At 40.4% G+C, this 27,954-nt stretch overlaps 1 protein-coding gene across 2 annotated transcripts in view; it reads left to right on the top strand.

The window, feature by feature from the left end:
- The window catches only part of akap12b (A kinase (PRKA) anchor protein 12b), a 48,508-nt gene extending 20,554 nt beyond the window's left edge, over window positions 1-27,954 (top strand). Inside the window, exons 2-4 of one of the 2 annotated variants that reach the window (XM_075459768.1) lie at window positions 6,635-6,710; window positions 20,084-24,355; window positions 25,708-27,954. In XM_075459768.1, coding sequence (XP_075315883.1) covers window positions 6,635-6,710; window positions 20,084-24,351 — 4,344 coding nt within the window. In that variant the 3' untranslated portion in view covers window positions 24,352-24,355; window positions 25,708-27,954. Of the gene's footprint in view, window positions 1-6,634; window positions 6,711-16,066; window positions 16,360-20,083; window positions 24,356-25,707 lie in introns of those variants that run through there. The other variant, XM_075459769.1, reaches the window with a different exon arrangement.

Below are 27,954 nucleotides of genomic sequence, written 5' to 3'. Positions count from 1 at the left end.
CACTGTGGCTCAATGTCAGCCATTTTCACAGTCATGATGGATGACAGAGTTCCATTCAGAGCCAACGTGTTCCTGGTCTTGGTTTTATTGAGCCCCACCATGGAAAAAACCCTCTCTGCATCAGCATTTCAGCATTTCAGCATTGGCAGAACTAATACCAGTTTGGCAATTGTAGATAGCCTTGGGAACCTGCTCATACCGGTCACCTTTGAAAAGAATTAACCACGGAAGCCTAATTACACTCCTACATATTTTTAACTTTTCATTAAGTTGCTCATGTCAAAGGGTGTGTGCTGAATATTTAGGCCTACTACTCCAACGAACAGGAATTGGTCTTTTACAAGGAGTGGGAAAACTATAGTAACTAACAAAAGATTAAAATAAATGAAGATATGACCTGCTGATGATCCTGACGGTTCTCTTCCACCTCCAGCTCGTCTACAACTTCTGCACGCATTCAGAGCATAAAGGTTATGTCCGCTGTGCATTCATGGAACGCGTGCTTGCAGCTTAAAGCTATTTCAGACCTCACCCGGCAACAAGAAATTCTGTTTTCTGATTGGCTGAGAAATTCTATTTTGTGATTTTCCGATGGGTTGCTAAATCAAGACAGCTGTACCAGAGCTATAGTTCTGAGCTGTAGGAGCGCACCTGCCATTGACTCGTATAGTATAGGCCATTATAATTTCTGTGCGACGAAGTTGATCATTTCTCAGCGTGAGAAATGGCATGTGTGGCGTGTGAGCGTGTGAACTTGTTGAAATGCGTGTGTCTCACGCTCATTGCGTGAGACTTGAGAGCCCTGAGTATAACTCAGCCTTAAGGCAGTTAAAAGAAGTATAACTCAGCCTTAACTCAGCCTTTACTCAGCTGCAGTGCCTTTTGTTAGCTTATGTTTCTTTAAGGTGTCGGTCTGAAAGGCTTGGCTGCGATTGGTCAGCTTACATAGCATCTGCACACAAAACTAAAGAGAAAATCATGGTACGACCATTTTGAATTGTTTTTGGACAACATGGAGCTCTACCTTTGTCTTTCTGCCACTCAGTCTAACCGCCCACTTTAATTTTACATGTTGAAACAAAGTAGACCTTTTTTTTAACTAGTGAGGCAGGGGGTCCATACTGACACTTGGTCCCTGTTGCTTCATTTACTGAGTAAACACAAACCCAGTTTGTAACGAACCTGCATGAATGCTGTAAATAAATAGAATAAATGTCTCTCTTTGTGCTTGAAAATGTGTGACCTCTTTAGATGTGTATGTATTATTGTAGAAACATGACCTAAAACATTATTTATATTTTTATTTTATCTTTCACTACTTCTGCTCCCAGCATCCGATCACACAAAATACTTAAGGCAAATACTTTTGGCTCTCACAGAAAGGTAATGTTGAATCATTTTCTCTAATGGATAAATTACCAAGAACAATGTGTTTTTCTCATTTGTTTAAGTTGATTTTTTTAAAATCTAATGTTTGGGCTTTGCCTTAAAATCTGATGATGTTCTTTGTCATATTTGCCCAGAATTATAGACAATTCTAAAGGGACAAAAGGCTCTCAGCGCCATTTCAAGTCTGTCTTCCCCCATTATGGACAGCAGAACCAATTAAAGCTATTCATAGAAGCAGAAATGTTTTCTAGGAGCCTAAATTAAATCTGATCACATTTCACAGACAACCAGGCAGAAGAAAACAATCTATTTTGCCCATGCTGTTGTTTTCTCAGGCAGATGTATTTGTATTGTGACTGTTTCTTTCTGCACATTCGCAGGAGGAAGTCTGTGTTTAGGTCTTTGTGGCAGACCATGCTGACCAGGCAGACACAAAAAAATGCACAACTGGCAGTGAAACTCGAATATTTTCAGTCTGAGCACACATAAAAGGAATTCAAAGCTTCCCAGGCATCACAGTACCTATCCGTTTTAGGGTCTGTTCAGTCTCAGTTTACTAAAATGATAAACAGAGAGTCAAATTCTCATAATACCAAGGCATCCTTCACTCTTAGTCTTCTCTATATGTGTTGAAAAATTAGATTCTTGACCCTAATTCTTTACCTGATCTCGTGCTATTGCAAATATGATCCACTCTGAAGAGATAATCAAATTTGAAGCAATTTTATCAATAAGACCTCAGTGAAAGAGATCTTGTCCACCATATACTGTAGTACCGATATGACAAGAGAAAACTGTTCATAAGACCAGAAGTAGGCATAGAACATCAATACTTTAATGCCAGAAGAAACCCATGATATCAATTTTTTTTTGCGTATTTATCTTTATTTGACAAAACCTGTCATCTCTATTACCCATAATGCACTAATCCTATGACAGTTTGGTCAATGACTCTGGTTTACCATGGTGGTATCAGCTAATGTAGCTTTGATTCCCCCCCAAAAATGAAGAGGCTTCCCTTTCAAGACATCTCAAGTTTTTATACAGAGTGCTTATTTTTATGATGTATTGTCTTATCTTTTAGCCCAAACTGTAGCAAAACACCTGCACATGATTTAAAGCATTTAAAGATATTAAATCTACTGTAAAGAGCAATGAAGTGAACGCTCTCCCCAAATTCACGAGCACCTACATTTGTTGATGCATATGCAAAAAGAAACCACTATCATATATAACATCAGCATTGGCCTGTTCTTTATATTACATCCAGCGCCAACTTTTTCAAAATTCTTGCTTAAATGTCTGCTCATGCCAGCAGTGGTGTTGTTATGGAAAGAGTAGAAATTCCCATGTGTTTAGAATTAAGCAATAGCACGTAAAAATTATGGTTACAGTCAACCAAAAGCCATATATTGTGATGACTCACAAACTGTATAAGGAGCCACTCAATTCACCCCATGAAGTTCAAAGTAAATAACGATTGTAAATAACGATTGTAAATAACGACTGTCAAAGCAGCTGGTGTTGGTCTCAGGGACAGAAGTGAACATTTGGGGGAGTCAGGTGTTAGAGGATGTATGGAATTTTGGTGAAGAGGACAAGGAATGCCGGGAATGCCAGTCATGAGTGGGAAGAGGAGGGTGGGGTTGCAGCAGGTCTGGAGGTCAGCTGATGGCTGATCAGAGGTCCTTGTTGCCTGAAAAGGGCAAAAAAATTAAAAGGATCATATGCCTTTTTTTAGCATGCATGGATGCAAATTATTTTTATATGCATTGATAATCTTGTTTGTTTTGAATATATCTAATTTCTCTTTAAATATATTCGTAATTGTCATTCAACAAGCTTGAAAGAACCTTTTAATGCTTGTGTATTGGTGGAAAATGTGATATTTAATTTGATTATGAGGTGTCCAAATGTGTCGAAACAATCTTATGGTGCAAATTGCAGCTTGCATGTTACATATTTGAGGAAACAGATTATATAATTCCTGTGACAGGTCAGTGTATAGGTTCCACAGGCTGTGCACTTGTGTGGTAGTTGGGTTGGTTTGTATTTACTCAAGTATTATGTTCCTGGGTGGATCAACGACAGAACGGCACCATGAGCACTTAGGGAACCGCATTGTTCATGACCTCACAAAATGGCTTTCCATTTCTTTATTAAAGCGTGCTGGGTGGGGGCGTTTGCCTTGTACAGAAATGAAATGCCTGGAGAGATTACATCTACAACCAATCACAATTCACTGGACTAGAAGTCGCTTGGCAGATTAGAAGCCAACACAAATCAGATATTTTGTCCTTCCAACAATTTAGCTACTAAGTTCATTGGTCTGACATGTGGGTGGGTTGCTGGAGTATTGATGGAGTGCAAGAGTATATTTAGGATTTATTTCTGTTACTTTCGATCCTGCAGCAAAAAAATGTCAACGAGAGAAGTTAGTTTCAGATATTCATAAATAAAGGAATCCTAAATTGTCTGATAATGATGAGCAATTTGTAACCTTTTTAAGGGTTTTTATAGGTTAAACAATGAATCGGTTCTTAAAGACAATAATTATTAGTGCAAATGTAATGAAAATTTTTAGTTCCAACAACAAATCTTTTTCAGCTAAGGAATGAATTTAACAAGTAAACTACATACGTGTAATTTTACAGTTTTACCAAATGTTATCCCAATCTGCATCAGAATTTATTGATCCAAACTCCAACTCTTCATTAAGTTTCATGAAATTCATGAAATATGCTAAAAAAAATAAACAGCAATGATCACATAACTCCACATCAGCTTTGGCTTTGGTGGAGGAAATATAATTTCAACTTTTTTTCTAAATCTCAGTGTCTGTGTCTTTTTGTCCTTGTCCTCTGCAGTGCTCCTTGTTCAGAAAGCACATTATCATGTCAGACAGCGCTTCACCCGATGAGGGATTACACCCCCCTTTTTTTAGTCTGCTTCCATTTTCTTTTTCCTCATCTTTCATTTCACCCGTCTATCCTTCTGTATGCAGATTATGGTGTCATTTTTCTAAACTGTCCTAGGCTGCTGGGAATGGGGCCTAACTTGTCCATTAGTTATATTAGCACCTCAGTGGGGAGGCTCTGGTTGCCTTACTCCTGGCTGGGACACACAAAGGCTCAGGCCTGCCCGCTATTGTCCTGCTGTCAGTCGAAGCTGGTTTGTGCCAGAAAAAGTCTGTCAGGTCTCAGATCAACTGATAAAAGGTGCTGTGATCCAGACTGTGTGTTGGTTACTTGTTAACACACTTTCCAGTAATTCCAAATGAGTGTAAAGTTGTGCTTTTTCATTTTCTGTGTAATCATTACTTCTTTATTGCTGTTATACTGGTGTTGGTATATTGTTTCTGCTTTTAGGTAATTAAACCAATTAAGGATTTTTTTAACGAGGTGAAGTTGACTTACGTTTTTTTTTTTTTGCGTGTGATTGTTGTTCAACCAGTGAATTGTTCTGCCTGATAATAAAACAGAAGTACTCATGGGCCATTTAAAAATCTCCCAGCATCCTGGCTGGCTGATTAGCTAATCGTAAAACTTGATGGATCACGGAGACAAAGGCATTTACTTACTGTTTTTGAAAACAGTTCTAAAGTTTATGGTTGCGACAAGCTGTGAAGGAGCACAATTGGTCTTGTTGTTTACTTCTTTAATGAAGACTATTCTTTTCTTGATGACCTTCAAGAAATAGGAGATGAGGAGATTAGTACCGTAATAAAGGTGGAGCTAAAGTGAAAAGGCCCTCTGGTTGAGCACAAAAATGGGAGATAGAGAAACGGTTTTGAAGCTCCGAAGTTCCCGTACCGGTGACTCAAAAGTTTTCTCATGAATGTTTTAGATTTTGTTTATAAGATCTGAATGCAAACACATGTTAAAACAGCTATTTGTGTTTTATTGGGAAGTTTAAAAAAATGTTCTGGGTGGTCAGATAAGCTGCTGTTTGCCAAGAAAAGCAGCAAGTAATTGCAATAAACCTACTTAAACTGTTTAAAAATGTTTCTCTTTAAAGAGATTAAATAAAGAACAAACAGTTTAAGTAAAGTTTTTTAAAGTTGTTTATTTTTTTTCAGATTTACTCTTTCTTACAAGGACATAAATTGAGAAGTGAATGCTTGAGAGCCAATAAAATCAACATTCTGAGTAGAGAGTAGACACATTTAGTCCTAAACAGCTCAGCTCAGCACTGGCTGGGATAGAAATGGCCAAAAGGCTTAAGAGTTGGGCCGTACTTGGGTTATAGAATGTGTTGTATGTGCCAGATGTGACTGAATTGTCTTTGGTAGTCTTTGATATGGTTTATTTCAAGTGTTGTGAAGGTTAGACATGGCCAGTGTCCCAAAGAAAATGAAGATTTGAGCCACGTTAAGTGGATATGTCACTTAATTAGGTAGGCACACTCACCCTGATTCAACTGCGTCCGTCAAAGAGAAAACTTCATGTGTTGGACATGTGGGGGCCAAATTTTCTTTGCTATCAGGCAGCCATCTGCTATCCATGTCTTTTCTTGGTAAGACAAACAGTCCAGGCTACTTTGCCACTACCTTGTGGTTCATGTCAGTAATGTGACAATTGCATTCTTATCCTACTTGCTACCTACAGCAGCATGGAAACTTAATGGCTTGATATGCTGTGAATACAGTGTGTTTTTCTGCTTGGGTTAAAACCAGTTTTAGATTACTTTATTTTCAACTATATTTTGTAAGATGAGTAAAAAATATGTTATTAGTGGTTGAAAGGAATCCCCACACCTGATGTGCCAGCCTGGTTTGATTACTGGTCTTTCCCCATTGGCTACTTTCATATATAATAATAATTTGGAGTCCTTGATTAATCAAAAAGCTTTAGAGGTTGCGGTTGTTCAGTGGTAGCCTGGACTCTGCCCAGCTATCTGTTTCTAGTCTTTGTGCTTCGCTTCTCTTCCAAGCTCTAAACTTTACCAAAAGTAAAACTAAAATAAGCCTTTTTTTTCTTACTGCTGGACTGACTGTTTGCCTTCTCTTTCAGTTTTATGTTAAACTAAGCGTAGCTTTGTGTTTAACATAGACATGAAAATGGTATCAGTATTTTCATTTACCATTCATTTCATTTTCATTTTCTTTTCTTTCACCAAGCCAGAAAATCTATATATCTGCAAAAATATCAAACTAGTTCTTGAAAGGGAAAAAACGTGGGTCTTCAAAAAGATGAATAAATGTTTAAAGTATTGACTGAGTCTCTTCTTTCTGTCTGTTTCACAGCCTTTGGAGAAAAATGGACAAATCTCCAGCCTGACCAGCCTGAATGGACACTCGGAGGACAACACGCTGGCAGAAGGTGTGTGAGTTTGTGTATCTGTTCTGTCAGTGCTGTTTATTTACTGTGTTTGACTTGGGTAGCTGTTCCTGTGGTCAGAGTGGTGAGTAGTGACACTGTTTCTGTGTGTTTGTGTCTGGGATTTTGGACTGTGTCTTAAGCAGCAGCAGAAGGTAAGCTTGTTTGTGTGGGGTCAGTTTTCAGTGTGTTTCAGTGTGTGTGTGAGAAATCCTTGTCTGCAGATGTCCGTGTGGCTCTGCATGATCCTAAACTAATCCTTTGTCAACACTCGGGGGACACCTACATGGACTTTTGACAATGGAGCCACACACAGACTCACACATGCCCACATGCCAACTATAATGATAAATGATAAATAATGGGCCTGATTGGACAAAAGTTGTAATGTTTACAGTAATAATTATGAGACATTCCCCGCAGTGTCTTTGTAGTAGAAGCTTTTTTATCACAGATGTAGGCCTCATCGTCTCCCAGCATAATGGATCAGTCTAAACATTGCTCTCCTAAAGGTGAAATGTTGAAAGAATATTTGATTAATCAGTCACCTTTAACATAATGTTGTAAAACAATGAAGTAAAATTACTTTCTGCTCAAAGTTACCAAACTGCTCTGTCCATCTCCCGCGGCATATGTCAATCTTTAAAGTGCCATGTGTTTATTTTATTTTCCATTTCTGTCATGTCTCCCTCGGTCTGGGAGGGCTGCAGGGGTGTGTCCGCCCTCCCTAAATATTTAGCAGGCCTTGACCTGGGCCCTGCACAAAGCAACCTGTGCACTTCATAATATGTTGTGGCCCAGGGGAAGGAGTAACCCTATACTACTTAAAACACAGAGATATGTCACATACCACTCTCTCTAATAACCTATTTAATAAGCTATTAAATGAAGCGATTCTGTCCATTCAGAGAGTAATCCTATACCCTCTTTAGAGCTGAAATGTAGAGTGAGTGAGTTGGACAGCTAGTGGAGAGTAACGCAGTTGTTGAAATAGTTGCTCCTCTTGTCTTATAGTCAGGACGGAGATGTAGAACACCAAAGGTTTGCACATTTACCATTTGGGGAAAGTTTGGATCTTTGAACACTTGTGTAGGCCTATACACAAATGGAGCCTCTTTTACAGGATGCAATGACTTGCATATCATTTAAACTCTAGATTGCCTTTGATTTAAATTATACAGTACATCTCATTTGAACTGTCAAATCATTGTTTTTGAAAAATATATGGGTATGGTCCGTTTGAGTTTGATGCAAGTAAAACATTTTAAAAAGTTGGATCAGGGGCAACAAAAGACTAAAAAAAATGTGTACCTGGTGAAAAAACACAACCATCTAGTTTAATTGGCAACAGATTCGTAACATGATTGAATAACAAAAGAACTTTCCAGAGAGGACATGTTTTCAGATGTATAGATAAGAAACGTTTACGTTGACGATTCAATAAAACAATTTAAAAATACTGAATGGCTTCAATCTTCAGGCCTGTATGTGTCACAGCATTAAAAAACAATTTGTTGTGGAAATTTAGAGCCCAGGCTCTCAAACATGAATACTGTTGATCACTGCATCCGCAAATTAAATTTAAAGATCTACTACGCAAAGAAATTTTTTTTATATATAGTAAATACAATCCAGAAATTCTGCCACCGTCTTTGGGTCAGAGCTTGTTTAAGATGGACTGAGGCAAGGTGGCAACTTCTTAAATGTCGTGGCTGCACACATGATAGGGACCATTCACCTTGTTATCAGTACACAGTTAAAACGCTAGCATGTGTGAGGATGCATTAGTACGAATGTTACGGCTAACCTGCACATCTGTGAAGGTCTTAGAGCGACATGCCATTCAGAAGACATCTTTTTCAGGGAATATCTTACTTAGGAAAGACAATACTGAACTATATCATGCATCTATTACAACAACATGGCCCTCTAGTGAAAGATTTTGGGAGAAAATCAGACCTGTCAGCAGTCCAGATCTGTAGCTGACTAAAAACATTTGTTTCATAATGAAACTCCAAATACAACATTTTAGGTGGCAATTTTAAAGCAAGCAAGATTGTAAAAATATATCAAAATGCACTAATTAAGCATTTGATATGTGGTCTTTGTGTTGTTTTACATACATGGTCTTCAATAGCAAACACCTCCGTATTGCATTTTGATCTTTCTACTCTACTGTGCAAAAGTGGTTCAAACTCAGACATCAATCAACAAGAAATCTAACAACGTTCATACATTAATATTCTCACTCCTCTTTTAAAAAGGCCCAGATATGTGTGACTCAAAAAACTTGTGGCCTTCACTTCACAATTCACATTCTTCTCCTTCCACCAGTGAACCAAAGAATAAAAATGGGAGACAAAGACAGAAAACTGCACAAGTGTGAAAGGCCTTCAAGGCCATAGATTGAAAGAATGCATGGGAGTGAAACGAAGGGAGATACACAATGGTCAGAGAGACACGATAGAGTAGTGAAAAATATGGAGGGCTTTCAGAATCCAGCTCTGCTCTAGGGCTTGTCCTGCCAGATAAAGACAGGGATGTATTGTGGGAGACAGGAAGAGAAAAGGAATCTGCCTGATAACAGCATAAAACAACTAAAGACTGACTGCACATCAAAAGAGTGATACATATGCAAACACACAGACACAATCTCACTCTATCAGGTACAACAGAGTGTTTACATTTTGAGAGCCGGCCCTGACGTGAAACTCCACTCCCCAAACACAGCAGCCTGACAAACGTGTTTGAAGTAGTATCAATGATGATGATTTGTTTTGATCCCACTTTTGACTTGAATTGCAAATAGAGATAGTTTTTTTTGTGTTTGAATGTATCAAAAGCAAATGTTATCTCTTCTGTTGAAACTGTCTAAAATCCTTCCTGAAGCTCATCTAAGCAAACCGAGTCTCCACAGAGTCGAGGAAGAACTGAATAAATATTAGATGGAAGTTGAGATTTGATGAGGCAAGCTAAAAGCAAGCAAGAGCCAGCAGGGGTAAAAATAGACGAGGAGAAAGGTACACAGTCATTCATGAATGATGCAGCCTCCCATCGCATCAGTGCAAGAGCCTCCAAACAAAATCAAACGGAATCAGACGTACGTTCACTTGATCTGTTGCAAAAATGAAACCAGCCTCTCTGGTTTCTGATTGTTATTTTTACTGTTAACATTTACAGTTTGCTGTCAGTGTAAAAATGCGTTCAAGCTTGCATGTTCGTGTGTGTTAAGGTTTCTAGTTTCAGAAGGGGTGTGGGTGCATGCAGCTGCAGTGGGAGCCCAAAGAATGACATCACAGATGATGCAATTCGTTGGCCAGAACGCTGACGCACCCTCCCAGATGGATCACAGACACAGAAAGCAGGACAGATGAAAATTTCTGGACAGCTTCAGAAGGAGATAATGCTGACTGTGTGATTGTGTTCAGAAGTTAGTGTGGACTACAGTTGAGCTGGACGTCACAGGTTAAATACTCTGGGTTTCATCCCTCCCAAGGGACTCAATGGGTGTGGTTTACCATGTTAAATATTATCTCCTAAACCGGTGTCTGATGCGAAAAGTTGTAACTCAAGTGTTGCATTTAACAACTTTCAGGTGCTCACTGTGGAGCTGAACTCTTAATATTTACCTAAAAGACAGTTGAATAATAAAAAAATGCATAAAAGCAGTTTTGAAAAGTTCTTAATTTCACATGTTGTCAAATAGATTTAACAAAAACGTGGCAGATATGTTGTAGTTAGAACCCAAACATGAGGAATGTGTCAAACTGTATTTTATACTGGAGGTCCGACACAGATGTTTCAAATTCTGCAGGTCAATCATGAATTTGCAGGGATATTTCACGATTATGTCCTCTTTAGTTGCAGGTATAAACATTTATGACTTCACTTTAATGCACCCTGGGTATTGGCTGATGTGTGTTTTACGCGTGGCCATGATTGCACTCCAAGATGGACTCACTCAGGCTCGACTCTAGAGACAAACAGAGCTGTGTTTGCCAAAATGTTCATCATGCCTGTGGAAGGGACCTCTCCCTTCACTTAAGCTCTATATAATCTCAGCCAATAAGGCTTCAAACTCATAACACAATCCAGTTGCGGAATCATTCCTCTCAGATTTCTGCCCTCTTTGCTTTTAAGTTCCAGCTGACAGTTTTGGGTCTGCTGTTCTTGGTTCTGCATCCTTTTCTACTAGAAAGATTTCGAGCTGTAGGTGTTGCACAGATAGTGATTCAGTAACTAGCTTTTTTCCCCTCGGAGAAATGAAGGGATCCCGGGGGAAAGCGTTTGGAAGCCAGAAGTCTAGACTAGAGTGCTTGAAAACCTCTCAGTCACTCAAGATCCATCATTGTCCATTCAGTGCTTCAATTTGTGCAGCGGTTTTATTTAGTTATTTGTTATGAAGTGAAGGCTTTAAGGACACTCCAGGGCATGGCATGATAATGGAGCTGCCATAAGAAAGCTTCCATCTTTCTCTGGCCTCTGACCTGATCAAACTGTAGGGTTTTTTTCCTCATCAAGTGCAACTTGTATCTCTCAGTGATACAGAGAGAGCCTGAGCGAAAAACCAATCAGTCAATATATATAAATCCCTTTTGATTAGCTAATTTAACAAAAATGGAACTTGGGATTATGTGCAAAGTGCCTACCCATTTAAGTTTAGCTGGGCGTTTACATGCAGGATTCATTTGAACCTGAAAAGCTTTTTACGGGGGTGTATTCGTCCATTTTTTAAATGCTCAGTTTTGTATGATTTTAGTCGGAGTAACGTGTTTACGTCCAATTTGAAATTCCGGTTTTGGTCAAACAAAAACTTTTTTTTTACACGTTAAGATACCTACTTTCCTAAAAGACACTTTCATAAAGCTGAGAGAGCTGCTGGAGTTTAGTTTTTTTTCAAGACTACAAAAATAATTTGATTTTTCACATAATCTTCTTTTTTACTGAATGCAAAAAGAGAGACTATCTTATAAAGGTATATTTTGCTTCCAATGAATTGTGATCTGTGATTTTTTTTTTGGGTGGACATCTGGACTTAAAACACAAAGCAGACAGTTTTTATGACAAATCTAATTATTTAAAGTAGTTTAATTAGACAGATCAGCAGTATTGAAACGATAGTCCTCAGTGCAGAGGTCCTGAAAGTACATTAATAAAGTCAAACTCCCTCCAAGGTTCTCAGAAACCCCCCCCCAAGCCAGGACCCACGCGTCTCCACAGGCACTCCTTTCTCATCTTTCCCGGCATCAGGAACCTAATCTCCCTCCTCAACTCCTAACCTCCCCCAGGCACATAGAGGACTGAATGGACCAAGAATGTGACTGACCCCTCCTTTTTCTCCTTCATTAATAGTGCTATGATCGCTGTAACAATGCAACACCCATTCCTTGGAATATGTCATTTTTATTATGCCAACAATAAAATCAAGGTATTTCAGTGGAGGAGGAAGTTTACTCCTCTTGGTGCCTGATAGTTTATACTTAGTAATTTGGCTAGTTTCACCCTGACATTAAGGACCAAAAACAATTAAAATTGTTGTGGAAACAATCTTGTTCTGTTGGACACTAATAAGGAAATTTTAGATGGAAACAGACAACTGAGATTATATGAGGTATTGAGAGGATTTCTATCCAACCCTAATGTGCAGCAGAGATGTGCAAAGGACTGGAGAAACCAGCAGAAGCAAGACGCATTGCAACATTTTTTGTTTGAGTGCACGTTTTCCTTTGAAAGACACATAGATGTGGATCAAAAGACATCTGAAACGTTACATTCTTGTAGAACTGGCTTGTTTACTTACAGCTGAATGCAAATGCCCAATTCATTCATATCATTTCGTTTGTAAAAGCTGACCTTTTCCAAGGCCTCCTAATGCTCCAGTAGGAGATTTTTACATCTCCACTTCACTGTTTGTACATTTTTTGTAGTAACAAAAAAAATGCTGCCCTTGACCCAGATTTAATTTTAGCCTGTTGCGTGCAAGATACCTTAAATTTGGAGGAAGCAGCAAGTATGCTGTCAATACTGAAGGCTGTAAACACGATTCTCTATTGTTTTTCCGAAAAAATAAACAAAAGCTCTGAGACGTCACAGCCAGAATGTTCATCGTGTACATTCTCAGAAAGAAAAGGTAGCCAAACAGACTGCCGAGTACATGAGTGTAAGTCGAGGAAATGAGCAGAAGGAAGAGGAAATAGTGATGTCAAGAACTGACTGCATTTCCTGTCCCAACATTCTTATCCATCCCTCTAGCCCACACACATACAGCAAGAGGGGTGGGGGCTCAAGAGCATAGAGGAGACCATGGGGAAAGTAGTGGAGAGGGATTAAAGAGGATTGAAGTGGGGATTCGGGAAATAAACAACAGTCTGGAAAGAGCAAAAGAAATTTAAAAAGCATGAAGAAGAGAGGAAAGTTACTGAATGAAAGATCTCTCTGATCTCAGGCAGTTTCACACACTCGCTTCCCTTGTTTTCCTTTCCTGTAATTATTTCAACCTCATCATCCAGTTCTTGGAAGAGTAAGAGGCGGGGTCCTCTGCACTGTCCAATGATGTCATTCACTTCTTTACAGGCCTCCAAAAGCCCCTCCACCCAGCTCCCCAACCCCTCCCACCAATCCACTCAAGACCCCACCTCAAACATTCCTGAACGACGGCACGTTTTCTGATTTACAAAGATATGTGGGGCGTCACCTCCAGCGACTCGGCTCTGTGTTGTTGAAACTTCAATGCAGTTTAAATACAAAGCACACTGTTGTGATGGGTGGATTGTTTTCGATCAAAGTTGCGTTTTTTTTAAGAAAAAAAAAAAAGAAGAAGCCCCATTTACATCCAGATCTACTCCTTTATCTTGCTTGCAATAACCTTGGGGTCATTATATTTGGTTTCCCTGTAGGTCTGGGGGTGGTTTTGGTCTTCCGTGAAGCTATATTCCTCTGTTGTATGCATTTAGGAAAAGTTCGAACACGCACTGACCTGTGTGGACAAGTTTGATGATTGACAGAACACCGAATGTAACTGCGTTAGTAGTGGCAGAATGTCTTCAACGTTTTCTCACGCAGTGTCACGCGGCGTCAGACATGCTTCTGTCAATAACTCAATTCCCTTCCCATGGTTGTACACTGAGACAAGAACACAGGTCCAATTAGATTGTCAAGAATGTAAGCGGTGTGTTTGTGTGTGCATGTACTTAATGGCTAAATGTTGCAGTGTGCAGCGACTTCAGATGGGTTAAATGCAGAAATGAATTCCTGTGTGACATAACATGCGGACAAAATAAAGGTTCTTCTTCTTCCACTTGAATTTAAAATTGAATTAGCTTGAACAATGTTTTTTTCTACAGATAACTTGCTTGTAATGACCAGGACCAGCAGGTACATAAGATTAAGGGATTAATTCAATCAGAAGCTGGACTAAATAAGGTAAAGACATAAGGAAAACAATTTTGGTTGTTAGAGATTTCTGTAGTCTTGCTTAAACATCTCGAACTTCGACATGTGGGATGGAGAAGCTTGGGATTAAACCACTGACTCTCTGGTTGATGGATTTTTGATATAGTGATCCTCACAGTTAAATGATATATTATCTTGTGCGAAGATGCTGTGTTTTCTATTTGGATATCATGACCTCCTATGGCATGCAGGCAGAAGTGAGGCCAAGGCTGCAGATGGACACATTGTAGTCTATCAAGATCAAGTCGGAATTGGCTTATTGTCTGTGTTGATAGCTGTTGCGAAAAATCAGAGAAGCACATAGGGGCCTCTATTTCACCATATTGTGTGTTCTACATAAAAAAATCTGTAAGTGTTCATGGAAGTCCAGGAATGTGACTGATGTGAATGAGTCACATGGAGGAAGTTCAGAAGGAAAAGGAAGATGTGGGCAGACCCGCTGCAGGTTACACACTATAAATTCTTTTTAGCCTGACTCACTGTCCACTCAGCATAATATAATGTCGTAGTGACTATAGTAAAGATAGTGAAATACCTATCGGATGAGTCACTGAAATGACAGTAAGTCTCACTGGTGTGTCAGAATGAGATTCTTTGTGAATGACTCAGTATAGCTATAGCTATCTATGCATAGGTGGAATGAAATTATACTCTTATGACTTAGAACATGTAACTTAGTTACTAGGACCTGGGAGTGGATTAGAAATCTCAGCTATACACAGCATAATTTGAAGGTCTTATGCGTAATGTTATCAACAATAATTTTGTTACCCACTGGAACTTTCTCTCCAATATAAACTCTGATTAGATTTGTAACTTCCCCAAACCAACTTGCATACACACATGCACACACATATCTTATTGAAGGATTCACAAGTAATCTTCCAAGACAGACTAACATGTTTAAGATACTTCACACAATATACTTCTTGAATGACTCTGCAAACAGTCACGATACTATCAAGGCCAGACTTGCTATGAATAAAGTCCTCCACTCTGCAAATACCTTGCTCATGTTTTAAGTTTCAAGAACATACACACTTGTGTGTGAAGGGAGGGCTGCTTTCAGACGATACTTGATTACTGCTGTTATCAGCCATTTGGGAGCCTTCTACATGGAATTCACACATTCCTACAGGACAATGCAGAAGTGTGACAGATCTGATTATGCTGGTATTTACCTGAGGAATTATCTGCATTCCTTCTGGTCTAGCCCCAACAGACAAAAAACTGAATTAAATGTGTCTGTATTGAAGCAATTGAGAGGGGCCTCTTAACATTCACAGGGGACAGGGAGCAACTCTGTGGCACTCCCTGTTCAAGATTTGGGTTCAGTGATTTGAAATTAATCAAGGACACGTTTGGGAACGGTATGATACGCAAAGTTTTTTCACTGTTTTAATGTTTGTAATGGCTTGTATGCTAAGGGTTGCTTTTCAGCTGCTTCAAAAAGAATAAAACAATGTGAGAAACTGCATTTAGATGGCATACTTAAGGCCAAAGTGACTGTAGAAACTCCCTTCCTCCCTCCAAGAAAACAAAAAGTGTATCAAGTTTTTTTCTACGTGACAATTTTGTCAGAGTTTGTTTTTCTGTGTGGAGTTTGTATATGGCTTCAGCTTCTTTTGAGCTGTTGGATGGCAAAGGCTTCCTTGAAAGATCACATGATGCTCTTCACTCATCGAGGATGGACGAGGAGGTCTGAGGGAGTGTGTGCGGATAAGGGAGGAAGAGGGGGAGGAGGATGAGGAGAAGGGGGGTTGGGGGCGGGGGTGGAGGCGGCGGGGGGGTTGTTCATTCAGAACAGCTGAAGAAAGAATAGGGGAGGTGGGAGGAAGAGGGAGGCAGGGGTGGTCCTAACATGACATGTGTGTCAGTCTGTTGAAATGTGTGTGGAGCACTCTTTTCAGTTCATTCTGCTGACTGACTGAGAAGCGCTGGAAGTGAGAAGGAAAGGCACAGCTTCTGCCCCCAAACTGAGATCAGTGACTAAGACGGGGCCAAGCAAAAGAGAAATGTCCCACTGTTTTTACTGAATGTGCAGAGAACTGAGAGAAAGCAGCACCAAAAGACTAAAAGACACAACTTTTCTAATAATTTTTAGTGATCTGAACATTTTTTGTATCTTTTTTGTTTTTGCAATTTCTTGAAGAAAGGATTCGTGGACCACTCCCAATGCTTGGAACAATTACTTTAACAGGTAAGAGCAGAGATGAAATAGGACCTAATTAATGACATTTTTTTTTAAAAGTTGGGAGTTCTCGTTTATCACAACATGTTTGAATCTTTTCCAAACACCTGCTGCTTTGCTCTACCTGTAACAGATGATATTTAAAATGAATATTTTTATCTATTTTCATCTGATTTTTTTTGGCTCATTTGTTCAGGATAAAACGAGGAAAAATGTGTTTTCCATATATGACTGAGTATAGCCGAAGGCATTGTTGTCCTGAGGGTGTGGTTAGTTAGCTTTGTGGTCTGTGAATGTCCTAGCACGGATGAGTGATTCCAGTTGGAGATGACTTTGCTTTGACTGCTGCAGAGCCTCACTTTGTGAAAAGTTAAACGGTCTCTTATCAGTTAGATTTACAAATATCAGTCTCAGACTTAAGCCCTGCTCAAATTCAACTTCCAAGTTTCCTAAACTGAAATGATACATCCCAAACCACTTCCAAACTTCTGTATCCGCACAGAGGCAGCTTCCTTTTTAAGATGTGTTTGCTGATTTCTTTTTCAAAACCTGCTTTTGGCTTATGTAACCATCTCATCCAGCACACTGCATCCCATCATGTGAAGTGTTTCATTAGATTAGTTGGATCCTAATTCCCAGTGGGGTCATATGGTTTAGCCACAGAGGATGGGGAGGGAAGAGGGAGAGAGGCATATGGATTTAATTGAATGCCAAAACTGATTCTTCTTCACGGCTTATAACTGGGAGTGATGGTTCAAATGAATCAGAGTTTTATGCCAAAAAATTTGTAAGAAAAGGTTTCTTCTGTTTGTGCTAATTGATTAAGTTTGGATTGCATTTGAATTAGAAAAGAGGGAGGGAATGTGGCAACACTGGGTTTTTAGTAATGATGTAGCTGTTGATGTGCTCCCTACAGCTCCAGAGACACTTTGACCACACCTTTGAGACAGAAAGGGGGTGCTGGGTCTCTTGTCTGTTGGGGGAGGGTGATGAGGAGTCCTGTTTTTAACTGACTTCTTTTGTTTTAAAGCTTCTGGTCTAGACTATGGTAATTATGACAAAGATTTGCATATATTTTTTACAAGTTTGTATACAGTGTATAGAAAGAACAGATGCCTCCCAACTGTCCTCTCACCCCTCCCTGTCAGATGGTGGTGCTGGAATGGCCACAACAGAAACATTATCTGGCTTCACTTCAGACTGGAGCAGATTTACAACAATCGTTTTTTGGCCGCAGCACTGATATTTAATATGAAATCCTCGCCTTACCACATGCTCTTACACTCACACATAAACAAAGCCTGTCTCCAGCAGAGAGACACATTTCAACTATGAGTGTGTGTCAGAGATATGTGACGCCCTTTAAAGTGAGTTAACCCTACAACTGGGTACACGCCGACTCCTCCTGTGTCCTTCCATCTCTTAAGTGTCTCCGTGCCACCCCTGTCACAAGCTCACTCGTCACATTCTTTGTGGTATCGTTATTACTCTTCCACCTCCTCCTCCACACATTTACTCCTGCCCCCCTCATATCAGGATGTTAACAGTTGTGTGTCTGGAAGACAAAGATCAAAAAGATGGGAGAGATGCCAGTAGGCTGTTAAATCAACATGGGTCCTGTTTTATTATCCATGTAGGTATACAAAGATGTGGCTGGCCTGTTTTACTTACAGTCTGACCCCTCCCATGCACACACTCACATCTTTATGCAAAAAATCTTCACCTAGCTGAAACGTAATTGAAAACAGGCCAAAGGAAATGGTGTAAATGTGTGCACTCAAAGGGATTTGCTGTTTAGGCAAGGCTGAGCTGAGTTTAGCTTATTATCATCATATCAGATGAACACTTGCCTACTGATCTGCTCTTGTTTGATGTCTGTAGTCACCAGGCTCTTTACTCTCCATCTTAACAACAGTGTGATTGAACAAACACCTCATGGATAACGCCTATGTGAGAGTGAGCCCTTTATTATGTGGCACTGGTGTCACTGATAAAGCCCAAGTGTTTTTTTCATTCACTGTTTTAGTGAATATACCAAACTGCAAATTTCTAACTTCCTCCAAGGTGCTGCTCTTCTTTATAATGGGAACGCTGACCAGCCCCCTTCCTTTTATTTTTAGAGGCCAGAGAGGGCTAGAAGGCTATTGTGTTTGTATGCATTTGTGCGCCTTGGGAAGGGGATGGGTCCCCATCCATCCTGCTGTGGTGGAATTTGGGTCAAGGGGATTGGGACTTTTTTTTAAGGAGGGGTAGTGGGGAGTCCTGTATTATTTGGTTTGAATACTACATGGGTCGAGACAAGACACAGATTAACGGAAAAACAAATGAACATTCTTGAACTCTCCGGGCATTTAAACTCAATTTATATTTAGATCACCCTAGAGTAATTTTCTTAAAGATGGGGTGAACAGCATAGCTTACATTCCTGCCAAGTCAAATATATGCTGAGGATGCGGGTGTGTCCTTACTTAACAGCGTTAGTGTATGAAAACACCTCTCTTTATCATTTGTATTCAGTGTTAAGTCCCGCTGTGATTGGGCAAATAAAATGTTTTACTCAATTTCTTCTGTTTGTTAGTTAGGCAAACAGTTTTTATACTTGAAAGCTAAAATATTCTAGGAACTCAGTGCTACTTAGGGAAGCTTTGTGCCTATAATTTAGGAAAAGGATGTTGGCAGAAACGCATGCATAGCAAGCTATGAGCCAAAAACAGGCTTACTTTTATTTTTTTAAAAGATGATATTTACCAACTGAATCCAGATTTTGAGTTGAGGTGCTTTGCCATTTTTTTGTTCACAAAAGTTTGAATTCAGTTCAAATTCAAAACAAATTTTTATTATGTCAGTGTTACTGATATTTGCATGTGAACCCTGCTGTGACTGGCAGTAGTAGTAGTTCCCACAATGTGAATAGTGTAAAGAGGGGGCATGTGTCTTTCTGCATACCCTGTAAGCTGATATCTAGGCATTTAAGCGTTATGGGAATTTTTCTGGGGAGCCCATGGGTCTCACATGTGAGGTTTCCCAGACTGTAGTGAGATCCGAGGAGGCTTTGGCAAGCCATCATTCCCCCCACACCTTCTTCTGTCTAAGCACAGACAGACGTGGCTGACAAGCATGTTGTGTGTGTGGTTTATGTCTGTTATCTCAGCTTTTAATGCTGCATTTGTCTTACATATCTTTAACCAACAAGAAGTGACTACAGTGGATTAAGCGTTTTGGTCTGGACATGAAAAGCGACCAGAAACAGACCATGCTGAGGTCTGAAAAATGGAATTGTTGGACAATTTTACAAAATGATATGTTGCGCAATGAGGGCAATATTTCAAGTGTTTGCTCTGGGGTTCCTCTTTTATTTGTGTTTTATTAGCTGGACTAAACTGCAATTTTACTGATGCACATAAACATTAATCAAACCTTTTGATAAAAACTTTCTATTTAACATCTGTTCTTGGCAGATGAGAAATTAATCAGTGTCACAAAACATTCATGGAAATTCATATGAAACACACAGTGATTTATGCTGTCTCCCTCTGTGATTTGATTTCCGCATCATTACTTGAATTTGTTCAATTCAATGTTACAAATCATAGCTTTATATGAACATCATGGGAATGTGATTAGTGGTCTTTCTGCACAAAAAAAAAAGCAGGGCTACAGAGTTTGATTTAAACTGGATTGAGCAATTTGATCAACATCTTACAGAACGTTCTTTCTTTTCGTGTCGTTTCAGTTGGCCAACCAGATGGTGTATCTGTGGCTCAGAAGGAAGAGGCTCCTGAGACCACTGACACTATCCCAGACGAAGTGACTCCACAAGTAAACGGCGAAAAAGTGGATAAAGAGTCTCCTGACGCAAATGATATATCCATCGTTGAAGAGAAGGCAACTGATGAAAAACCTGATGATGCAAGTGAAGTTGGCTTCAAGAAGATTTTCACCATTGTGGGCTTGAAATTCACAGTGAAGAAGGACAAAAGTGACGAAATGGACCCTGTGAAGCTACTCACAGTCAAAGACAAAGATGGAGAGGAAGTCAGTGAGACTGAGGAACCCGCAAAGAACCAGGAGGCTGCCACTGCTGAAAAGAACACCCCTGAAGAAAAGAAGGCTGACACTGAGGCAGAGGTCACTAAAGATACAGCTGAGACCGCAGATGGTGCTTCTGCCGAAGCCTCCAGTGAAGGAGTCAAGGAGGAAGGAGCTGAAAAGGAAAGTGAAGCCATTCCTGCTCCCAAGGAGACTGGTATGTCGCCGTTTAGGAAGCTTTTCTTTGTCGGACTCTTCTCAAACCTGCGGAAAAAAAGCAGCGTCAAGAAGACAAAAGAGGAGGAGGAAAAGGAGGCTGCTTTAAAAGAGGAGACAGCTAAGACAGAAGAAACTGCTGTTGAGGAAAATGAGGAAAAAGATGTGGGAGAGAAGGAAACAAAGGGGGAAAAAGATGTTGCAGAGAAGGAAACAAAAGAGGAAAAAAATTTGACAGAGAAGGAAACGAAGGAGGAGAAAGATGTGAAAGAGCAGGAAACAAAAGAGGAAACCGCTGTGATAGAACAGGAAAAAAAGGAGGAAAGTACTTTGCCCAGTGAAGAGAAAAAGGAGGAGAAAACTGTGTCTGAGCTGGATACCAAGAAGGAGGCATCAGAGAGTCCTGTAGAGGAAAAATCTGAGCCAAAGGAGCAGGCACCAACCACTCCAGAGGAAACAAAATCAAATGCTTCCCCAGAGGTCACTGTTGACACCCCTGTACCTACAAAAAGTACTACTGATGAAACCAAACAAGAAGACCAAAAGGCAGAAGCCGGTGCAGAAGAGAAGAGTCCAGTGGAGGTGTCCTCTGAGGCTGAGCTACTATCTTCACAGGAGAAGACAAAGGCCCACGGAAGTCCCCTTAAAAAGCTCTTCACTGGAGCTGGCCTGAAGAAGCTCTCCACTAAGAGACAGAAAAACAAGAAAGATTCTGAGTCCAAGCTCACCGATTCTGGGGAGCACGCAGCTGAGCAACTCCAGTCCTCCACAGAGTCAGAAGAGGCTCCTAAAGCTGACAGTGGGCCTTCATCTCCAGAAGCATCAGGGGGACACAGTAATTCTGTGGAAGTGAATCAGAACCAAGAAACTGAAGGTGAAGTTGCCTCTGATGGTGAGAAGAAGAAGGACGGTGTCATTGCCTCCTTTAAGAAACTTGTGACTCCTAAGAAGCATGTTAAAAGATCCTCTGATAGTGAAGATGAAGGCACAAATGACAAACCCACAAAGTCTGCCACACTGTCATCTTCCGAGAGTGCTCCATTAGCAGATAAGAGTGTTGAGGAAGAGGAGACTAAGGAGGAGAAGCCCTCTGAAGAAGAGCCAAAAACTGAAAACACAGAGAAACTTACCAGCAGCACAGAGGAGACCAAGAAGAAAATGGACACTTCTGTTTCCTGGGAGGCTCTTATGTGTATGGGTGGGCCCAAAAAGAGGACAAGGAGGACCTCTGATTCTGATGATGAGGAAACCAAGGTTGAAGAGGAGGAGCCAGAAGCAGCAGCAGAAGGGGAAGAACAAGAGGGTAAAAACGAGACTGACGATGGTACTTCCCAAAATCCTGAGGGTGAGGGAGAAGGTGCTCCTGAACCTGCACCTGAGCCAGTGAGTGCACCACATGTGAGAGAGTCCCCCTGGAGCGTACTGAAACGTTTAGTTATTTCAAAAAATAAGGCCAAAGATGAGGAAAAGCCAGAGGGGTCTTCTGACCAAGTCCTGTCAGACACCGAGGCACCAAAAGATGAATCATCTTTCTCTCTAAGAAAGTTCTTCCCAGGACGCAGGAAGAAGGTGGTTGAAAAACAAGCTTCGGTCGAGCTCGGAGCTGAGGAGGACTCTGACACCCCTGCTGTGGTTCCTCTCTCAGAGTATGACGATCAAGCTGAAACAGGTCAGGAAGCATCATCAGAACTAGCTGCAGTTCAGAGCAAAGTATCTTCTGAAGATAGATCCCCGTCGTGGATCCCAGCCATCATTGAAGATGCAGATGATAAACTTGATCAGCTGAGTGATATCCCAGAGGAGGCGGAAAATGTGGCCACACCAAAGTCTGTTGACACCGACATTGCAGAAGATGAAGGCCTGGTTACACCACCTAAACGTACAGGACGCAGACTGTCCATTGCAGAAGTCAAGCCCATCGTCCCAACAACTTCTGGTGCCACCTGCCCTGTTCCTAAGGAACCCGGTATTGAAACCGCAAAAGAAATTATAGGCGGCATTGAGGCCCAAATCACTGAAATTCCACCCCAGATATGTGTGACTCTTGAGGATGTACCGATATTTGCAGCAAGTCAACAAACAGAAGATGAACTCCAAACAGAGTATTCCAAGCCCAACACGAATATCATCCTAGAGCCACACGTACGTGGTGAGGCCATGGCCTTCTGTACCGGCCTGGGCACCAAGGAGATCGCCAAAGTGGCTTTGGAGGAGCCTGTTGATCCAATTGTAGAGAGTATGACTATAGTCACTGATAGTCTGGGAACAGAAGTTGCTGTGGAGGAGAAGCCAATAGATCCAGAGGAAGCAGATGTTACAGAAGACCCGGTGCTCAAGGCTCACGTACATGAGATACAAACCCTTGAGCTTGAGCCTATTACCGAAAACATTGTGTGTGAAGTTATAGCAATTCAATCTGCCAGTGAAAATTATGAACCTGAGATCGAGAAGGTTGGAGTTGTCAGCACTGAACACTCTGAGGTTATTCAGCCCACCACAGTGAAGGAGAATTCACCTAAAGCTGTAATAGTTGATCCTATTGCGCCGACTCTTGAAACAGCTGTGTGCACACAGACTGTAGAAGTTTCTGAGGTGACTGTGGAGACCAAGGACATGGAGGTGAACGTGGAACAGCTTAATGCAGTTGTAGAAAACACCCCTGCAAAAGAGGTGACTAGTGTTGTGGCTGAGGAGGAATCTCTCATCGTAAGTAACAATAAAAAAACCACCAACACAAAGGGGACTGAAACAGCCATTCCTGGGGTTGCACCAAGTGAGGAAACCGCAGTTATTACAGAGACAGTAGTTCTTGTAGCTCCAGATAGTGGCGAAAATAACCAACAAGCAACAAACGCTTCAGTGTCAGAACCTGTTGGTGTGGAAATCCAGAAGCAGAAAGCTAAGGAGAACGGTTCTGCTAAAGACGAAATGATCATTGAGCAGGCCTGCGAGAAGATGGAAAAAGTTAAAGAAGAGGGCCGTGAAGACAGTGAAATCGAGACTCAGAGTGCGGTCATTGCCCAAACTGTCATTCAGGATGCTGTAGATAAAGTTTCAGAAGATGTGCCAAAACCCCAAAAGTCTGCCAAGCAAATAGCCACTATTCCAAAACCAATCCAGGCAACAGCAACAACAGAGAAAGAAATTGTCACCGAAAACGATCAGCTTGTTGTCAATGACACGCCTGTTCCTGTTATCTGTGAAAAACCGGTGAAAAAGGCCCCTCAGATACTCTGTGTTGCTATGGAGGTCATTGAGTCAGTACCAATAGAGATCACAGAGACTTTGGAAGAGGAGGAACAACAAAGCAAAGGTTTGAAGAAAGCCAAGGAGGTAGAAGCAAGTGGAGAAATTGTCATTGAGGAAGAAGTAACAAAGATCATGGCAGAGAGTGAAGACCAGAAAACAACTAACATGTCAGAGGAGAACGACCAGAAAGATCTTGAGATCCACATGCCAGTCCAGGTGGTCCTGCACGCAGCAGAGGTGATTGAGGACCCACCAGTGGAAGTGGAAACTCTGGCAGGGTATGGTAACAGCAATGCAACAGCTGAGAATCCAACGAGACAAAACAAGCTCTCAGTTCTGTCAGAGGAACCTCAAGAGACAGCTGCTGCTCCCAGCAAAGACACAGAAGAGACGGAGAAGAAACAATCAGCAAAGTGTGCGCAAGTGATGGCGCAAGTGATCGAGGTGATTGAGGAGGCCGTGAAGGAGATTGAGCCTCTGTCCACAGAGCTCACAGCAGCATCATGAGCAGGTGAGACTTTTCTTTTCTTGTCTTTTTTATTTTTCTGAAATCTTTTAGTCTTAAACATTTCCGTAATCTAATAGTTGTGAGTGTAGGAATATAATAATTAAAAAAAGATAGTTACTAGTTACCTGTCAAGAGTTTTTTTTATTTTTTTTATAAACATCAATGAGACCTACTTTTATTAAGGAGTAGGGAAAGGGACCTACACACCGACCAGATGAAAAAGCTGTTGTTTTGAGTAACCAGGGGACCTTTGATATCAAAGGAGGAATGCCGTCGTTGACTCCGTCTTTGTAGGCTGGGATCTTAAAGGGAAGCGGTGTGTGAGGGGCAGATGAACTTGTGCTGAAAGGCTGATTATGATTCCTCTGCTCCCTCCTCCTGTTTTTCTTCTATCACAGGCTCAGTATGGAGTCAAGAAACCATGTCGGAGTACGAATTTGTAAGATTGATTACAGAGCTTCAAAGAACAAGTTTTTTTTTCTTCTTTTTTTTCCACTTCTGACTGAAGTGAATTGTCTTTTATACATATATAACTGGTCGGAGTTCATATGTGCAACAATTTAGAGATACTGGCTGATGTTATTGATATGACTAATAAAACTAGGCGTAGCTTACTTTCATATTTATGAAGCAGTCATGCAGTTGTATTTATTATGCAGAGAGTCTGGAGTGGAACAGGAATTAGGGGATAAAGGGGGGAAAGATGTAAGTGAGATGCATCCATCTGTATAGAGTACAAAATTATATTACTCAAAATTGTTCCTAGGGTAAAATTCTTCCTAAAGCAAATGTAAAGGTAAATACATGATATATTGAAGTAAAAAGTGATTGATTAAATGTGCCTTTAATTACTCTTGTTCATGTTTGGTTGGACATAAGCAGATTGAATATTGCAATAGCGAGACATGACATCATTAGAGTAGTAGACACTGATGAATCATTTAAATGGACTTTACATAACGTCCAGTAAACCAGTAGCAACAAGATGCATACATTTTGAATTTAGTTTTTTGAGTGCCACTATTTTTAAACAAAGCAAAACGATGAGATCAGAGGAAGATCTGCTTTTATGTGTTAATGTGTGTCCAATACCTTGCTTCTTCTTTTTTTTTCACTCTTTAATTGAGGCAATCTAGTTTGTAGTGAAGTACTGTGCCTCATGAACAGCATTCATCAAGACAAAACTAAAGAAATCAATCTCTATCTATATTCTGCTTCAAACAAGGAGACATAATTGTTTCCATATGTAATCCCATATTTCCTTTTCCAGGCAAGACAATAATTGTTGCAGTTTTTTCTCTTGTTTTCATTCTTGTTTTCATTCTTATATCTTATTTTTGTGTCTCCGACCACAGCTGAAGATATGAGACCGATGCCTGGGGGACGCACTGTCTTTACCAGGAAGTGACTGATGAGGGAGAGAAAGAGAGATGCTCTGTGGTAACACACTATGTCTGGGCCTCGCCCATCCCGCCTAGAGAGACTGAGCAGCAGCTCCACCATTCTCTCCAGCCCCCCACCCACCTGTCCTCCAACCTCCTCCCTGCAGCCCCGTCACAGCAACGTGACATTCCACTGTTGTACCCTCACTCTCACACTCATGCATGTCCTGTGCCTCAAAAGCGTCCCATCTGGCTTGTAATCAGTCCCGATGTCCGCTCAGTGTCTCACTGACTTTCCATTGCCCTTGTTGCATAACATGAAAAGTCTGCAGCCTGGTTTAGAGTGGATCTGTGTGTTTGCAAGAGTGTTTGTGTTTTTATGTGTGGCATGGGTGAGATGATGTTAGAAAGTGAAGAGGTGGAGGATTATTATCTTGTATATTGTATTTATATCTTGAGTATTCATTCAAACCTAAGTCTTTCTTATTTCTTTTTTTTTTGCCTTATTTTGTGATTGTATGGTCACTGATGCCTGTTTTTGAAACACCCACATAATGCTGTGGTCCATATGGTAAATTTCAGTGACATGTTAGTGTGAAATCTGATGCAGGGAAACCTTAAAAGTTTCATGTAAACAAGTTGCTTAAAAAAAACACTCAGTGTTTCACCTCTTTAACTGAAAAATTTGATTATTTTAAGGATTTGTAGCAATTGCAACTAAAGCCATGGTACAAGTGTGATTCCAGAGGAAGAGGAAACAACGAGAGGACAGAGTGTGATGTTATTTACCAGAAATGCACCACATTTTTGTGTTTCGACACGTTCTTTTGTCACATTGTGTACTTCTCTCTGCACTCGAACAAAGTAATTAATAAGATTGGTGTAGATAAGACAAACAATCACTGCCTGACTTACTGTGAAAAGACATTGCTACACATTGTTTCATGTGATAATGAAAAGATACGACAACACCCTAAGTTGATGATGTGGCAGAAGTAAGAATGCCAGTTTTTAACACTGGTTAGACGTGCATTTTAGAAACACTTACAAAGCATATCATGTTCACAATGTTTAATGGCTGTTTTCTGAGTGAAACGTGTATTGCTGATATAAAGCAGTTCAACACACTCCTTACTACTCTATCCTTGCATTTTCTTAGGAAATTCAAGTATTTAAACACCCTCTTAGGCAGACTGCAGACAAACAGCAGTGCAACCTTTAGTCCTTACAAGGTTAATAAAGTGTGAAGTAATTGTTGTTTCATCTTAACCTAAACCTGCACTATGTTGTGTGCTTCACCAAGCGTTATAGCTCAGGTTCATTATAACTGGCACCAGGGGGGACTTTCACTGAGTGGCTGATGATTTGGTAACTTCATGGTACCAGAAATAAATACAAAAGCTCATTTTGCTCTTAATTTAAAAGCCAAATTGAGTTAGGATTAATCAGGGAGCCATGGTCTTTCCATCGGTCACAGGACAAGACAAAAAGTTGCATCAAATTAGATTCCCAAAGCATCCACACAGCTACTTCGATTGAAGCATCCAAATATTACTTCTAGGTCAGGGCCTCTTTTGCAAATTGTTTTTGCCGGAATAGTCCCGCAACTCGTCTCTACTACCAAAGTAAACATGTGACAAGTTAACACTGGTAGTCATTTATTTCCAATCAACTCGGGAAAACTCCACCATGTCAGTCATGTGAATATTTTGAAAAATTACAAAGACGCGCCAAATTTATTTTGGTGGCTGATACCAGCAGTTCTGAACGCTCACATTTTACTCAGCTTCATGACCAAACAAGTCAAGGAAGGAAGTTTGCACCCCAGTTTTAGGTGACCTCTCCACTTTGACTGTAGAGGCTGTAAAACATCCATGATATTTGCTTTATGTAAGATTAGTGAATAGAGAAAAGCCAGAGAAATAAAGATTTTTTGTTGTTGCATAATGTAAAACATGTAGGGGCGCCCGCCCACCTTCAGTCCTCCCTGCTTTTTGTAACACACGTAACTGTGAAGCTGTTAACATTTGTACAGATTGTATACCTACTGTATGTACCTAAATAATATTGTTATAATATTAACTATTAACCTGCAACCATTTAGCATAACATTCATGTGGCATGGTCGTACTTGTTTTTATATTTCTCAAGCTGTTAATAGTAAGGATTCAGAAACATGTCTATATTTCATTCAATAAAGTTAGAGAAAATTGGTGTGCA

The sequence above is a fragment of the Odontesthes bonariensis genome, chromosome 24, assembly GCF_027942865.1.
Source record: "Odontesthes bonariensis isolate fOdoBon6 chromosome 24, fOdoBon6.hap1, whole genome shotgun sequence".
Taxonomy (NCBI): Eukaryota; Metazoa; Chordata; class Actinopteri; order Atheriniformes; family Atherinopsidae; genus Odontesthes; species Odontesthes bonariensis.
Note: the sequence above shows the minus strand (reverse complement) of the source record. Positions and strands in the feature narration are given on the sequence as shown.